At 37.3% G+C, this 17,086-nt stretch overlaps 1 protein-coding gene across 1 annotated transcript; it reads right to left on the reverse strand.

The window, feature by feature from the left end:
• Positions 1-9,872: 9,872 nt before the first annotated feature.
• LOC126298193 (putative uncharacterized protein DDB_G0282129) lies at positions 9,873-15,803 on the reverse strand. Its single transcript, XM_049989501.1, has 5 exons — positions 15,709-15,803; positions 11,595-11,940; positions 10,998-11,297; positions 10,153-10,350; positions 9,873-10,079 (listed from the first exon to the last, which is right to left on the reverse strand). Exons 1-5 carry the CDS (start codon positions 15,801-15,803, stop codon positions 9,873-9,875), a joined length of 1,146 nt encoding a protein of 381 aa, XP_049845458.1.
• Between the last annotated feature and the right edge of the window lie 1,283 nt (positions 15,804-17,086).

Consider the following 17,086-nt stretch of genomic DNA (forward strand, 5'->3'; position numbering starts at 1 on the left):
AGTTAACAGCTGCGGCCTGTAAATCGAAAAGTGTCATGATGGTATCTCCATTGGCAAAAGATTCCAAGCTGGTCCCTCATTCAGATCTCTGGGTGGAGACTGCCAAGGGGGAGGTGATGGTGAGAAAAAGATTAAATAAGCAACGAAAGGATAATGCTCCATGAGATGAGACATGGAATGTCAGATGTTTCATCATTGTAGGGAAGCTAGAAAATGTATAAAAGGGAAATACTAAGTTTCAATCCAGGTGTAGTTTGTGTCAGTGAAGTTAAATGGAAAGAGAATGAGGATTTATGGTCAGATGAATAAAGGGTAATATCAAGAGCAGGAGAATGCAGTATAATGGAAGTAGGGTTTATTATGAATAGGAAGGTAGGACAGAGAGTGAATTAGTGTGGACAGTTCATGGATAGAGTTGTTCTCATCTTCCTTCATGACACAAGATCTTCTTTCATGATTCTTCATGTAATTTCAGGGATAAGCAGTTTAGCATGAACTGTGTCATTATTGAAAAATGTAATTTAATCCATCCTACAACATAGCATCTACTGAGATTTTATAATTCATCAAATGCCAACAGCAGTTTACTAAAATTTCTGTTACTTATTGTATTTGTCACATGCTGTAACTCCCACTTTCCATAGCAGTTTGTAAATTGTAGACTTCTGTTATCTATTATATTTATCACACTCTCCAACTCCCAGTTTCTGCAACTCTGTTGCTGTACTGACGTTTGTTCATGTGGTATACACACATTATTGGTAGGTGCTTTGACCATATATGTGTTGTTTCTTACATGTAGCTAATAGCGTTGAAGGTCTCAGTGACCATCCCCAATCTTCCATTTACGTCCTTTGTCAACGTACTCATGGATAGTTGAAACATGTTTGTGTTGTGCTAGAGTCATCATTTGTGACGGTTCATCATTCTTCTTTGTGTATGGAAATCTTCTATCATGATTTTCATATAATTTCAGAGACTGGTATTTTAATTCTGTAATGTGTAAAAAATGTGTAAGTGAGTTGTGGGGTAAGGTTGCAGTCTGTTGCTCTGTCAGTGTCCAGGTGAGTTGTTTGAAGTGTGTTCATTGGATAGTATTGATCTTGTATATCAGCAACATCTTTCTTCATGTAAGGTTTTCTTTCTTGGTTGTGTGAGTTGTTTGAGTGAGTAGTGTGTAAAATGATTGTTTTCAAGTTTTTGGTGCTTGGTTGTACAGTGCTTTTGTGCTTGTGTCCACATCTGTTTGTGAGAGTGTGTTTGTTGTATAGAATGGCTTTTCTTTCTCCATGAGAAAAAATGTTCCTTCTTCATCCCTCATGTAATAATATGCATAATCAGTTTAACCTGTGCAGTGTCATAGTTGATAAAAGTGTTTTAATATAAATATAGGTTGACAGTTGTATGAGTTTGTATGGAGGTTATGTGATATAGGTTAGTCTGCCATTTCTAAACTGTTCATTGAGTTCTTGATGATTCCTTTGATCTATAGTTGTATTTTCTGCAGCATAGTAATTGCTGAGTGGTTAATAGCATGTAGCACTGTAGCAGACAACATCATATATGACATCCACAATGACAATTTTGTGGTGCTCTTAGTAATAACAAAATTAGAACACACATTTTAAGATTTATTAGTATTTTTGTTTACTTTTCCATGAATACAGCAATATATATTGAAGAACCAAAGAAATTGGTAAAAAATCAGATGCAGAAAATTACCAGCCAATTTCACTGATGTTGATTTGTTGTAGAAGCATGACATTGCTTGACTCTGAGGTGAGACACAGCTGGCCCTCTTTTTGCATGATATACGACAGGCTCTAGATACTGGCTCCCAGATGGATGCCATACTTCTTCGACTGAGTTCCACACTGTTACTTGCTCCAGAAAGCGCGCACTATGGTCTATCTGATGACATATGCAGTCGGATAGAAAGTTTTCTAACAGACAGAGAGCAGTATGTCGTCCTGAATGGGGTGATTTCAACAGAAACAAGCATAACTTCAGGTGTGCCCCAGCATAGTATAATAGGTCCACTGCTTTTTATGATTTACATAAACGATCTGGTTGATGGTATTGACAACGGCATTAGACTGTTTACCGATGATGCTGTAGTCTACAGGGAAGTAGTATCACATGAAAGTTGTGAACAAATCAATGATAATTTGCATAAAATAAATGCATTGTGTAATGACTGGCAGTTTTCTCTCAATATCAGTAAGTGTAACCTACTGCGTATAACAAAGTAAAAATCCCCATTGATGCACAGTTACAAAATAAATGCCCAGTCTTTGGAAGTGGTAACATACATCAAGTATCTGGGTGTGACTACTCAAAATTATCTTAACTGGAATGATGAGATTGCAAAAGTAACCAGCAAAGTGAACCCAAGATTGCTTTTTATTGGTAGAATCCTGAAGCAATGCAGTCCTTCAACAAGGGAAATTGCTTACAATACATTAGTTCGTCCAGTCTAAGAGTATTGTTCGTCTGTATGGGACCCTTACCAGTTGGGTGTGACTCAAGAGATTGAGAAGGTCCAAAGAAGAGCAGCAATATTCGTGACTGGTACATTTAGCCATCGCGAGAGGGTTTCAAATGTGATTGAAAGTCTGAAGTGGGACACACTTGCAGATGGACGATGCACTAAACAGAAGGGGCTGCTCAGTAAATTCCAAAATCTGATCTTCGACAAGGATGTAGAGCTTATATTATTACCGCCAACTTTCAAATCGCACAATGATCTCCATTCAAAGATAAGGGAAATACTGAGGGGTTCAGACAGTAGCTTTTCCTATGTGAAAATTTGCAAGTGGAACAGAGCGGGGGGAATATGAATTTGGCGCGAATTGTGGCCTCTGCCCGGCTAGCAGAGTATATATGTAGATGTAGATTCAAATACAGAGATTTGTAAAAAGGCAGAAAACAGCTCTGCTGTTGGCAAAGCCTATATAAGAAAACAAGTGTTTAGTGCAGTTATTAGATCAGTTACTGCTGCTACAATGGTAGCTTATTAAGATTTAAATGAGTTTGAATGTGGTGTTATAGTTGGTGCACAATCGATTAGACATAGCATCTCTGAGGGAGTGATGTAGTGGGATTTTCCTGTATGACCATTTCACGAGTGTATCGTGAATATCAGGAATCTGGTAAACCATCAAATTTCTGACACTGCTGCAACGAGAAAAAGATCCTGCAAGAATGGGGCCAATGATGACAGAAGAGAATAATTCAACATGACAGAAGTGAACCCTTCTGCAAATTGCTGCAGATTTCAATACTTGGTCATCAACAAGTGTCACTGCCTGAACCATAGGGCTTTCAGAGCCAAAGGCCCACTTGTGTACCCTTGATGACTGCACCACACAAAGGTTTACACTTTGCCTGGGCCCATCAACCCTGACATTGGACTATTGATGACTGGAAACACGTTGCCAGGTCAAACAAGTCTCCTTTCAAATTGTATCAAGCAGATGGACGTGTACAGGTATGAAGACAGCCTCATGAATCCATGGACCACTTCATACTCTTATGGATTTATGGACAGCACTGCAGGATTCAGGGAGTCAGTTCAGTTTCTTCCAGCAGTACTTCAGACATTAGTTCAGTCTGTACCATGTGAACTTCACGACATTAGGTGGGTGTACCAGTTTCTTTGGCTCTTCAGTGTATATGTAACAAATATGTATCCTTTGCATTTATTCTGTTATGATATCTCAGTGTCCAATAATTTATACCATCCACGAATGTAGCATTTAGTGAGTTATATAAATCACCAGTTGCTTATAGCAACCTTACTTACATTTCTGTCATTTATTACATGCTGCAACTCCCAGTTTTCATGAATCTGAAGTTGTACTCATGTTTATCCATGTGGAAAAAAACTCATTGGCAATTGGTTTCATCACCAAATATGTATTAATTTTAACATGTAGCTAATGGCTTTGTAGCTCTCAAGGACCATCCCATATCCTACATTCCATTTCTTTCATGTCAGTGTACTCATGTGTAGCTGAAAGCATGTTTGTGTTGTACTAGGGTCTTTGCTTGCGTAGTGTCATCTTCCCGGTTCACATATGGAAATCTTCTTTCTTGATTCATCATGTGATTTGAGAGGATTGGTATTTTTGATTCTGTATTGTGTAAGAAGTTTCTGATTGAACTATGTGATAAGGTTGCATCATGTTGATTTATTAGTGTTCCATTTGAATAGCAGCTCTCTTGTATGAGGCTTGAATCAGAAAGTAATGCCTCCACATTTGGGTTTGGATGGGAATATTTTAATAAATCAGACACAGAAATAAGCCTTAACATGATGTCCCCACAGATGGTCTTTCATTATCGAGAACATATAGATGTCAGATGGCACTAAATCTGGACTGTATGGAGGATGCCATACGGTGGTGAGATTCAGTCTCTGAAGTTCTACTGTGGTGGCACGTGTGGAGTGTGGTTTGGCATTATCATGCTGTAGGAAAACATTTCCCTTTTTCCTTATAGACCAAATTACATACAGTACAGCAACACAGTCACTTTAAACTGCTTTCATTCTCTGATGAATCTCCTTTGGGGTGACACCTTCTGCTGTCAAGAATTCAGTGACTGCACATTGTATAAATCGAATTGACTAACTGTGTGCTCAGGGTTCCATACTTTACACTGTAACAACACAACTGTTCAATGCTAAGGCTTCCCGCCAACTGGAGCTGTAGAGAAGAGGCTATGGATAAAACCAGTACCTGCCACATATCCATGCTGCCAAATGAAGAGTTATGAAGTTGGAGGCATTACTTTTCAGCCAGCCCTCATATTTAGGGTTATCTTTCTTCTTGTAAGATTTCCTATCTCTTCGTGAGTAGTGTGTAAAATGACTGGGATCAAGTTTATACATCTATATATTGCAGAATGTATCTGTTTCTGTGTCCACATCTGTTCCTGTGATTGTGCATGTTGTATAGAGTAGGGACATGTTTCTTCATGGTGCAAAATTTTCTTTCTTGTTTCTTCATGTAATATTGAGGTAATCAGTTTACCTTGTGCGGTGTTGTTATTGAAAAAAAAGTTATATTGTAATGGTAATAGCACACAGAGTTCTTCACAACTCTAGAGATATATATATACAGTTGTGTGTATGACTCTCTCAGAGTTTGAAAGCCATTAGCTTTGTTGCAGATGTAGTAAATTTGGTTTTTTGGTAGGTAGTTTATTTTTTAAAGTTTAGGGGGATAGGAACTCGTGAATGAGACTACCCCTGATTTTCGATCCGAAGTAAAATTGCCAAAAGAAAATTTATTTCTATGTGAACAAATTTCTATTAAAGTTTTCTAAGTTGCCAAAAGAAAGTGTTTTTAATGCAGTATTGAGAATGTAACTTTACACGGCCGTATCAGACAATATGGGTCAATTTACTACAGAAATAACTACCTTGATTAATTTTTGAGATTTAACAGATTGAATTTGCTTTTAGAATCCCTTTTTACCTAATTTTACAGTAGGCTGTGTACGTCTTTGTTTTCTCTTGATAGCTGCTGGTCAGGCTATTGTCTCCGTTGATTTTCGCCCTCCAGTTCTTTAAGTAGGTAGGTATGGAAATGATTTTTTCTAACTCTTGATCTTGCTGTTTTTCATGTTCATTTATTGCTTATACTTATTTACGATCATACGAAATTGAGTTGCAATGAAATCTGACGTTATCGAATCTTCAAACTGGTCAATATCATTTACAAGAATACATCAGTCACTTGCACTGTTCCTATGAACTGCTCTATGTGTTATCACAGTAAGAGATCTTAATTGCAACTGCTGCCACTCTTTACTGGCGGATGTCTAACAATGCTATCGCACCTCTTTGGTCAGAGATAGCAATGCCTTGTCTTCGCTGCTTCCGAACAAAGAGCGCATTTACAAGAAAATTTATTTATTTATTTTAATATTAATTTACAAAAATGGTAATTTAAATAATTAATTGTGTAATTTCAATTGAAAAAAAAAAGTTTTCCTTTTTTGTCATTTGCGTCAATGTTGAGGGGTCTGTTCCACTACACTGCCCCCTACTGTTCACTGATGCATGAGATCACTTTCCTTGGTTCATGCGGATAATGAATTGTACCTTTTACACTTTTACATATATCTATATAGATCTCTAACAAAAATTCTGCTCTGTTCCAAATCTAATTGAAGAAGTGCTATACTAGGTGATATTCTTAACTACTACAAAAATTTTTGTTACTAAAATTCATACATATATACACATATATATATTACAGACAAAAAAGATTTTTTGGTTTTAAAATTGCATTTTTTCCTCTTTTGCTCAGGTTGGCAAGTCCTCTGATTCATCCTGTTGGGATTGGATACTCAATTTTACCTTACGGTTGGCAGTTGGCAGGCTTTTGTTCCGTGGGACCATTGTTTGGCTCGTGCGTCAAAGACACGCATTATCTTATCCCACACTGTCGTTCCTGTCCTCGTGCATGACCGCATTGTCCCTTCATGTGGAGGCTGTGAAAGTGCTGGATTCCTAGTGATAAATGCTACTAGAAGTTGCGTTGGTTGCGCCAGTACCCAAAGTACCCACCTCGACACCCCTTGGTGTGCTCCAGGGCCGAAGTGCCAACTTCCAGCCCGCAGTATCACCTCACAGGTATGTAACACAAGCACTAACACTCACACGCATTTTTCTTCACTTTCCTCCCTTGAGAGGTATGATTTTTCACAATCACTTAAAGACTTTTTCCTTTCACACACGTTTTTTCCATTACTCTTGTCACAAGGCTCATTTTGTCTTCTTCCATGCCAACATTTATTTTTTATTTTTTATGACATACATCATCATGAGAATATGCAAAACAAGAGGACAAATAATTATACTTCTGAAATTCCAGTTCATATATACTTTTGTTTTACATGAAAAATCCTTCATTCTTTTGTCATTATTCTTTTGTGGCAGCAGTTATCCAGAATACTAAATACATACATGTTACATAGCTTTGTTTACACATACATTTTTAAAGATGAAATTTAAATATCTTATCCTAAAGAGTTGAACTTTTTCAACCTTTGTTTTTTCGTTCTTATTTTCTCTCTTTTAGGGTGAACTCCTGTTGTACATAAGTTCCATTCTCAAGGTTCAATTGCTACTTCGCTATTCACAAGGGTCTTCTACTGCAAGTCGTGTTATTTTTACACTACAAGTAGAAGGTGAAGAAATATGCAAAAACTAACAATCTACAATATCTGCATAGAAGAACTTTTAACCATAAATACTTACATTGACTCCACATTTACTCTTTGTTTCTCACTTGTACACCAGTGATTTATACAAGTTGTGTCAACTTAGTGCAAAATTCGTCTCTCAGCATATCTGAGGTCTGCGTTTTACTTTAAGCATCGTATGTGTATCAGCGTTTTTTTTTTGTGTTACAAGCTTGAAACTTACCTTAATTTTACTCTCCATGCTTCTTCTATTAATTTATTTTGTACACTCTTAACAAACAATATTTAAGTAGGTATATTTTCAGAGCTTCATGCTGTGCATGGCTATCCATTGCATGTTTCAAAAATCATGTCATATTCTCTGCTATGGCTATGTACAAGTCCTTCATGTGTGCTTCCCACTATAGTGTGTGTGTGTACATGTATATAGTTTTGGGTGTAAAAGGATTTGTAGCTTAATATTGTTTAAATATTGCTTTTTCATGTTCTTCCTGTTAAATGCAGATATGTCATACATTCTGTTAGCATTCCTGAGGTACTGTTTGCTTATTAACTTCATAGGTTAGTTACTAGTTTACAGTAAAAGCAATAATCTTATTCAGATATTAGTGGTTCTTTGGGTTTCATGTAGATTATCTTATGATGTTAGCTAGGCTACAGAATGTTAATTTGTTGTTTTCTCAACTACAGCATAACTGTGTGTATACACTTAAGAAATGTTGCAAAAATGCATATTGCTTCTTGTGTTATTTTCTGCCTTGAGATGGTCCCTACTGAGTTGGCTTCAAATTTGAGCTATTCTCAACATATATGTGGTTATTTGTGGTGTATTCTGTGATTATCTAATGGAAAATTCTTTACACTTGCCATCGCTTATTATCATAACATACATGGTTTCTAGATCATGTCAGAGGTTCACTGTGGCTTCATACTCTCACACATATTCTATTCTCATTACACACTAATTCACCTTAAATCTACAATATTTGTGTGGCCCTCTCATTAGGTACCAACACCTCCATTTCCTCAATACTACCATCATTAATGTGGGCCAGGCCTTATCATCTGGTCCCACTGTAAATTCCTCCTTCCTCTAATACTTAAAACTAAGTTAAGGCTCCCTGTAGGATTACCTCAGTGCTCACTCACATACAAAATTCTCACAAAAATCTAAGTTATATATCTCCCTGACAGTTACCATGTGTATGACATACGTGTTGTCTATAATAGTTCAACAGTTTGCCTTTTCCCTACAACAAAATATTCCTCCTTGTTATTCAGCTTTCAGAATACTACCTTTTCCTGACACTTCAACTTATGTTACCTTTTGTGCTTTTCATATGCATTTATCGTGTCTTTATATTGTCCCTTACTTGCTTGGCACTTCCATCTGAAAGAAAAGTAGTGTTTACTATATATTTTCTGCTTTTTCCTCTCATTTACTGTAATCTGTGATTAATATTGCTTCAGTTTGCCTAGGTTTTACCTTGCAAGTGTTTGTGTATAATGTTAGCTTGAGACGACATTTGTTTTCAGTGTTAAGTGTTTTCCCTTCTCTTACTGTCTGTTTTTTACACAGAATTAAGGTGGGTTTTGTAAATATTGTACATCATGTTCATAGGTATAGCTTTAGTGTTATGGTGGTGGGTTTTCCTTTCTCTTGTAATTTGTTATCCATCTTTTCTACATAGCTTTCCTTATTCCTATTTTTGGCTGTACAGAGTGTGAACTTACTGTCTAACCTTGACTTGTTATGTACATGAAGTGTTTAGAACATGTAGTGTCTGTGTCTAGCACTCCACTATTCCTCCTGTTCTCTACAATACCTTACTTAGTCTACTTTCTTACTTAAATGTAACTTATTGCCTAAAGTAAAGTTTACTATTTACACATGTGTCTTTTCCCTGATATTGTCATAGCTTCCAAATCAGATTATTCGTTCTCTCTCATACTAGGTTCTGTGTGTCTTAAATACTTCCTTAAATATTTATGTGGATATAATCCCTTTATTTTCGCAGTTTTTGGGTAGCTTACCAAGTATGCTCCAGGGTGTGGAATTTTACTAATTTTGAATGGACCAGAATAAAGCATCTGCCATTTTTTGTTCAGTTTCTTAACCTTGGTAGACTTAGGGTGTGTCCTAAGTAGTACCTCCTCTCCTACCTTGTATTCTGTTCTGTTTCTACATCTTTTTGTCAAATGCTCTCTTTCTATTTTGAGCTATGGCTATGTCCAGTGTAACTTGGTGTTCCTAGGATAAAGTTTACTATGAGCTTTTCAACTACTAAAAATGAGCATTTTATTTCTATGTTCGCCAGTGTAACAGGTGCCAGTGTCTGTATTTTAACTCCCTTTGACTTATTCCCCATAGCACTTAATATTTTGGAATTCTGCACTGGAAAGGTAGCCAATACTGTTGTCTTGTTAATCAGTTTGAACAAGCTGGTTGACATTACATTCACGGATGCGCCTGTGTCCATAACAATTTTCACAGGTACGCCTCGTAGTGTCCCTTCAAAACGCCTGTACCTCATATTCTTGTCGATGTGTACAAATTGTTCCTTCAAAACACAAATCTTCCTCCATCTCTGTGTCCATGTCATATCTGATAAGGTTTATTGTTTTCGTGTTATTGCCCCCTAATCCGCTGTCGACTACTGCTGCGGGGGTGAGCAGTGTCGTGTGCTGTTTTCCGTGGTGTTCGCAACACTGCCGTTAGCTAGTACGGGTGTACTGCCTGTGTTGTTGTCATTCAATTCAATAATATTTACACTTGGTGTTTGCACTTGCCACTCATTCCCAGTTGCTGGATATGTGGCTCGCCTGTTTCTTCTGAAAGTGTTGTTGTTTCTGTTATTGTTCTGTGTGTTATTATTTTGCCAATGTGGATTTGGCTGAAATCTGCCCCCGTTCCTATTTCTGTCGTTTTGATACCCGGGATTGTATCTGTTTTCCCTGCGGTTCCACGGTTTGTTTCCATATTACTTGACCATTCTGCCCCTGCGAGTAGTCAAGCTGTTGTGTTTGCCCACCGGGTGTATTATTATTATTGTGATTGTAATTACCGTTACGGTTATTGCCATTGTGGTTACTGTTATTACTGTTCTGCCTTTCACCATCCTCGTGAATCAGCTTAAAGGTGTCCAGTACCAATAGAAAATAGTCAACATTATCTGCCGGTATTGTGGCGAGTCTTTCTCTGATCGGGATTGGCAACTTCTCTTTAAGAATTTCCAAAACATCAACATAAGATATGGTTTTATCCCAATATCCAATTTTATTTAGATATTTTTTGTAAATATTTAAGTAATCCTCCACTTTTTGGATTGAATCGTTCAGGGTGGAATACCTCTTTCCGCAATCATTCCTGAATTCCCCTGGGACCAAAATTTGCCTCGGAATGCATTTTCAAAATCTGAATAGGTGTGGCAGTATTCTGCAATTTCATTCGCCCATAGGGCAGCTTCTCCTTGTATGTACCCAATGACATACTGTATTTTCTGCTCCTCACTCCAATACTATGGCAAAATGTTTTTGAATGATTTGAGGAAGACAACAGGGTGAACTTTTTTATTTTCCGCAGAAAATACCTGGAACTGCCTGTACTTCAGTAAGCTTTTGTCTATGAAAGTTGCATGTGGTGTTGATGAATGACTACACGAGCAATGCGGTGTATAATTGCTACTTGACGGCATGTTGTGTAAACAGCTAACAGCTGGTGAAGTTCTATCTTTCACTTGAGGTGTGTACTATTGCTCTACCTGATCTTGTACTCATACAATACTCTTTTCATTACCAAATTCAATGCTTGGTGGTTTGCTTATAGCAGTGTCAGTAGTGACGGGTCTAGGTGTTTCTGTTTGTGTGTTTGTCTCTACAGATGTTTGTTTGGTTTGCTCTGGGGCAGTCTTAACCTGTTTTGTTACTCTGTCAACCTGTTTTGTTACTCTGTCAACTATTTCTGTCTCCTTTTCAGCTAGATGTATTTCAAAACCTGTAAGGCAAGTGCCGTATTCATACACTACCTTTTGTGCCATTGTAGTGTCATCTACACTTTCCTTTACTAAGCTTACATCTCCCTTAATCTAATTTTGCTCTAATTCTAGTGATCCTATTCGATCTAACAGTTTTGTAACCTCTGTTGGAATGTTTCTGTAATTCTCCTGTGTACTGTTTACTTTGGTTTTCATGTTTCCTACTTCAGTAATCAGTTTGTTCTGTGATGACTATAATTGTTCTTGTTGATGTAGTGTACCTAATCGGTTCTTACATTCATTGTGCTTCACAGTGAGGTGTTTTAACTGCACTGTGAGGCTCTGAACTTTGTCTTTTACCCCACTTATCTGCTACGTTATATCCCTCTTTGATTCTTCTACCTTCTGATTTAACCGTGTTAAGACCCTATTCGTTTCATCCATTTTCTGTGTTGAGTCATACCTAGTTTTCTCGCTCAATTCATCTATCTTTTGTGTGATCTGTGCGAGTCTGTCTCCTAGAAAAGTGACCAAGGCAGCAAAAGCTCCATTTCCTGCTACATCGCCTAATTGCTGTGCAGAATGTTTTGTGTCGGGTTGTGAAGTTACAGGTTGTGAGTTCTGCAATTCACATGCACTCGAAATTTGTGTTTGTGTTTGATCTCTGTTCAGTACGTAAAATATTTTCCTTATTGTGTTGGGACTATCGTAAGTTTCTGGGCCAAGCCCGTTACGGCTACTACCAGAACTTTACGTGTCCGAAAATGTGTTAATCGGTTGCGTATCTTTGTCAACACTACACACTTCCATACTTTGTTTGTCCAAATCAATAATATTGACTGTAGCGTCCGTCTGTCGGGGAGTACTCAGGAGGACGTCGTTATCAGGAGAAAGAAAACTGGTATTCTACAGATCGGAGCTGGAATGTCAGATCCCTTAATCGGGCAGGTAGGTTAGAACATTTAAAACGGGAAATGGATAGGTTAAAGTTAGATATAGTAGGAATTAGTGAAGTTTTTTGGCAGGAGGAACAAGACTTTTGGTCAGGCGAACACAGGGTTATGACTACAAAATCAAATAGAAGTAATGCAGGAGTTGGTTTGATAAAGAATTAAAAAAATAGGAGTGCGGGTAAGCTACTACAAACAGCATAGTGAACACATTATTGTGGCCAAGATAGACACGAAGTTCACGCCTACTATAGTAGTATAAGTTTATATGCCAACTAGCTCTGCACATGACAAAGAAATTGAAGAAATGTATGATGAAATAAAAGAAATTATTCAGATAGTGAAAGGGGACGAAAATTTAATAGTCACGGGTGACTGGAATTCAGTAGTAGGAAAAGGGAGGGAAGAAAACATAGTAGGTGAACATGGATTGGGGGTAAGAAATGAAAGAGGAAGCCACCTGGTAGAATTTTGCACAGAGCATAACTTAATTATAGCTAACACTTGGTTCAAGAATCATAAAAGGAGGTTGTACACGTGGAAGAATCCTGGAGATAATGACAGGTTTCAGATAGATTATATTATGGTAAAAGAGAGATTTAGGAACCAGGTTTTAAATTGTAAAACATTTCCAGGGGCAGATGTGGACTCTGACCACAATCTATTGGTTATGAACTGTAGGTTAAAACTGAAGAAACTGCAAAAGCGTGGGAATTTAAGGAGATGGGACCTGGATAAACTGACTAAACCAGAGGTTGTACAGAGTTTCAGGGAGAGCATAAGGGAACAATTGACAGGAATGGAGGAAAGAAATACAGTAGAAGAAGAATGGGTGCCTTTGAGGGATGAAGTAGTGAAGGCAGCAGAGGATCAAGTAGGTAAAAAGACGAGGGCTAGCAAAAATCCTTGGGTAACAGAAGAAATATTGAATTTAATTGATCAAAGGAGAAAATATAAAAACACAGTAAATGAAGCAGGCAAAAGGGAATACAAACATCACAAAAATGAGATTGACAGGAAGTGCAAAATGGCTAAGCAGGGATGACTAGAGGACAAATGTATCAATGTAGAGGTAAGGGGTAAGATAGATACTGCCTACAGGAAAATTAAAGAGACCTTTGGAGAAAAGAGAGCCACTTGTATGAATATCAAGAGCTCAGATGGAAACCCAGTTCTAAGCAAAGAAGGGAAAGCAGAAAGGTGGAAGGATTATATAGAGAGTCTATACAAGGGCAATGTACTTGAGGACAATATTATGGAAATGGAAGAGGATGTAGATGAAGATGAAATGGGAGATACGATATTGCATGAACAGCACTGAAAAATCTGATTCAAAAAAAGGCCCCGGGAGTAGACAATATTCCATTAGAACTACTGACAGCCTTGGGAGAGCCAGTCCTGACAAAACTCTACCATCTGGTGAGCAAGATGTATGAGACTGCCGAAATACCCTCAGACTTCAGGAAGAATATAATAATTCCAATCCCAAAGAAAGCAGATGCAAAATTTACTGAACAATCAGTTTCATAAGTCACAGCTGCAAAATACTAATGCGAATTCTTTACAGACGAATGGAAAAACTGGTAGAAGCTGACGAATGGAAAAACTGGTAGAAGCTGACCACGGGAAAGATCAGTTTGTATTCCATAGAAGTATTGGAACACATGAGGCAATACTGACCCGACGACTTATCTTAGAAGCTAGATTAAGGAAAGGCAAACCTACATTTCTAATATTTGTGGACTTAGAGAAAGCTTTTGACAATGTTGACTGGAATACTCTCTTCCAAATTCTGAAGGTCGCAGGGTAAAATACAGGGAGCAAAAGGCTATTTACAGTTTGTACAGAAACCAGATGGCAATTATAAGTGTCGAAGGGCATGAAAGGGAAGCAGTGGTTGGGAAGGGAGTGAGACAGGGTTGTAACTGTCCCCGATGTTATTCAATCTGTATATTGAGCAAGCAGTGAAGGAAACAAAAGAAAAATTTGGAGTAGGTATTAAAATCCATGGAGAAGAAATAAAAACTTTGTGGTTCGCCCATGACATTGTAAATCTGTCAGAGACAGCAAAGGACTTGGAATAGCTGTTGAACGGAATGGACAGTCTCATGAAAGGAGGATATAAGATGAATATCAACAAAAGCAAAATGAGGATAATGGAATGTTGTTGAATTAAGTTGGGTGATGCTGAGGGAATTATATTAGGAAATGAGACACTTAAAGTAGTAAATGAGTTTTGCTATTTGGGGAGCAAAATAACTGATGATGGTTGAAGTAGAGAGGATATCAAATGTAGACTGGCAATGGCAAGGAAAGCGTTTCTGAAAAAGAGAAATTTGTTATTATCGAGTATAGATTAAAGTGTCGGGAAGTCCTTTCTAAAAGTATTTCTATGGACCATAGCCATGCATGGAAGTGAAACATGGACGATAACTAGTTTGGACAAGAAGAGGATAGAAGCTTTCAAAATGTGGTGCTACAGGGGAATGCTGAAGATTAGATGGGTAGATCATATAACTAATGAGGAGGTATTGAATAGAATTGGGGAGAAGAGAAGTTTGTGGCACAACTTGACTAGAAGAAGGGACCAATTGGTAGGACATGTACCCTGAGGCATGAAGGGGTCACAAATTTAGTACTGGAGGGCATCGTGGAGGGTAAAAATTCCAGAGGGAGACCAAGAGATGAATACACTAAACAGATTCAGAAGGATGTTGGTTGCAGTAGGTTCTGGGAGATGAAAAACCTTGCACAGGATAGAGTAGCATGGAGAGCTGCATCAAACCAGTCTGAGGACTGAAGACCACAACAATGACTAACTTAGATTTCAGTGGTTTAGGTTTTGCCAGTATATGGCTGGCAGTTAGTGTGATACAATTATATATGTAAGAAAGATGTATGATTTGTATTAATTCTGTTTTGATATCTCAGTGTGACATAATTTATTCCACTGATGAACATAGCACTTAGTGAGTTATATAAGTCACCTTTTTTTATAGCAGGTTTATGTACATATTTGTTATTATATTTATCACATTTGCAGCTCCTTGTTTCACAGGCACTGAAGGTCTACTTATGTTTATTGATGTGGGAAACACACATCAGTGTAGGTGTCATCACCATATACTCATTAATATTAATTTGTAACTAATGGCTTTGTGGCTCACATGACAGTCCCATAACCTTCATTCACATCTTTTGTCATTGTACTCTTGTGTGGCTGTAAGCATGCTTGTGTTGTGCTGGAGTCATTATTTGTGTAGGTTCATCTTCTTTCTTTATGTTTGGAAATCTTCCCTCTTGATTATTCATGTAATTTGAGGTACCAGTATTTTAATTCTATATTCTGTAAAAATTTGTAATTGAATTATGTGATAAGGTTTCATTATGTTACTTTTCCAGTGTCCAGTTGAGCCATTTGATATGTAGTTATTGAATAGTCTTGGTCTTGTATATTAGGGACATATTTCTACATGTGCGGTCTTTTTCTCTCTTGTTCATCCTGTCATTTAAGTTGTTAGTACTGTACAGTGAGTTGCCTGTGAGGTGATAGTCATTGAATTTACGTGGCTAGGTTATATAGAGTGTATCTATGGCTGTGTCCAAATATGTTGGTATGAGTCTGTTTGTTGTACAGAGTAAATTTGTTTTGTAGGGACATGTTTCTTCATGATACAAAACCTATTTTCTTGATTCTTCATGTAATATTAGGGGTAAGTAATTTAACCCAAGCAGTGTCATTGTAGGAAGACTGTTGTATTGTAATTGTTGGTAGACAGTTGTTTGTGCTCATATAGACAATATACTGTGCAAGTTATTCAGCCATTTTAAACAGTACATGGTGTTGTTTATGATTATGGATATAAACAGAGCTGCTTTCTGTTGCATAGGACTTTCTCAGTGGTTAACAGCATGTAACTGTGTTGCAGACAACATCTTTTCAATGTGAGGTCCACAATGACAATTTTTGGGTGCAATTTTGTGTGATGACATACTTAGAATTCACACTGTAAAAATTATGAGTAGTTTTTTCCCTTTTTCAGTAATACAGTAATGTATGTAAGAACTATGTATTTTCTGAATTAATTTTATTTTGTAATCTCAGTGTCTGATAATTTATTCCATCCATGAACAAAGCTTGTGGCCATTAAAGCCTTCAGAAAGAAGAGTAAGAAGGGTTGACACTGAGTATAGTAGGGCAAATGAAATTAGTAACAAAGGAAAACAAGGTTAGGATTGAAGAAAGGCTGTCCAGCAAAAATCAAACAGTGGAAAATCCATAATGGAATGTAACAATATAATGAGAAGGGAAGTTGCTACTCACCATATAGCGGAGATGCTATATCTGCCTGTCTGCAACTAAGCATCTCCGCTATATGGTGAGTAGCAAATTTTCTTCTCATAATATTGTTGCATTCCATCCTGGATTTTCCATTGATTGACACATGTTTTGTTTGTGTGAGAAACACTCATTAATAGCAACTGTCCTCATATAATGGCTTTGTAGGTCTCAGTGGCCATTTCATACCCAACATTTGATGTCTTCTGTCAATGTACTCATTTGTTGTTGGAAGCATGTTTGTGTTGTACAAGAGTCTTTGTAAAGTTTCGTCTTTTTTCCTCACCTGTGGAAATCTCCTTTCCTAGTTCTTCCTGTAATTTGAGGGACTGGTATTTTTAATTTTGTATTGTGTAAAAATGTGTAATTGAGTTATGTGATAAGGTTGCATTATATTACTTTGTGAGCATCCAATTGAGCTATTTGTGGTTATTGAACAGTATTGATCTGTTATATTAGGGACATGTTTCTTCATGCAAGGTCGTTTTCTTTCTTTGTTTTTCATTTAATTTGAGATGTTAATACTATACAGGGAGTTCTGTCTAAGATGATATCACTGAGTTTATGTAGCTAGGATGTAGATTGAGTCTATTGCTCTGTCTACA

The sequence above is a fragment of the Schistocerca gregaria genome, chromosome X (assembly GCF_023897955.1).
Source record: "Schistocerca gregaria isolate iqSchGreg1 chromosome X, iqSchGreg1.2, whole genome shotgun sequence".
Classification (NCBI taxonomy): domain Eukaryota; kingdom Metazoa; phylum Arthropoda; class Insecta; order Orthoptera; family Acrididae; genus Schistocerca; species Schistocerca gregaria.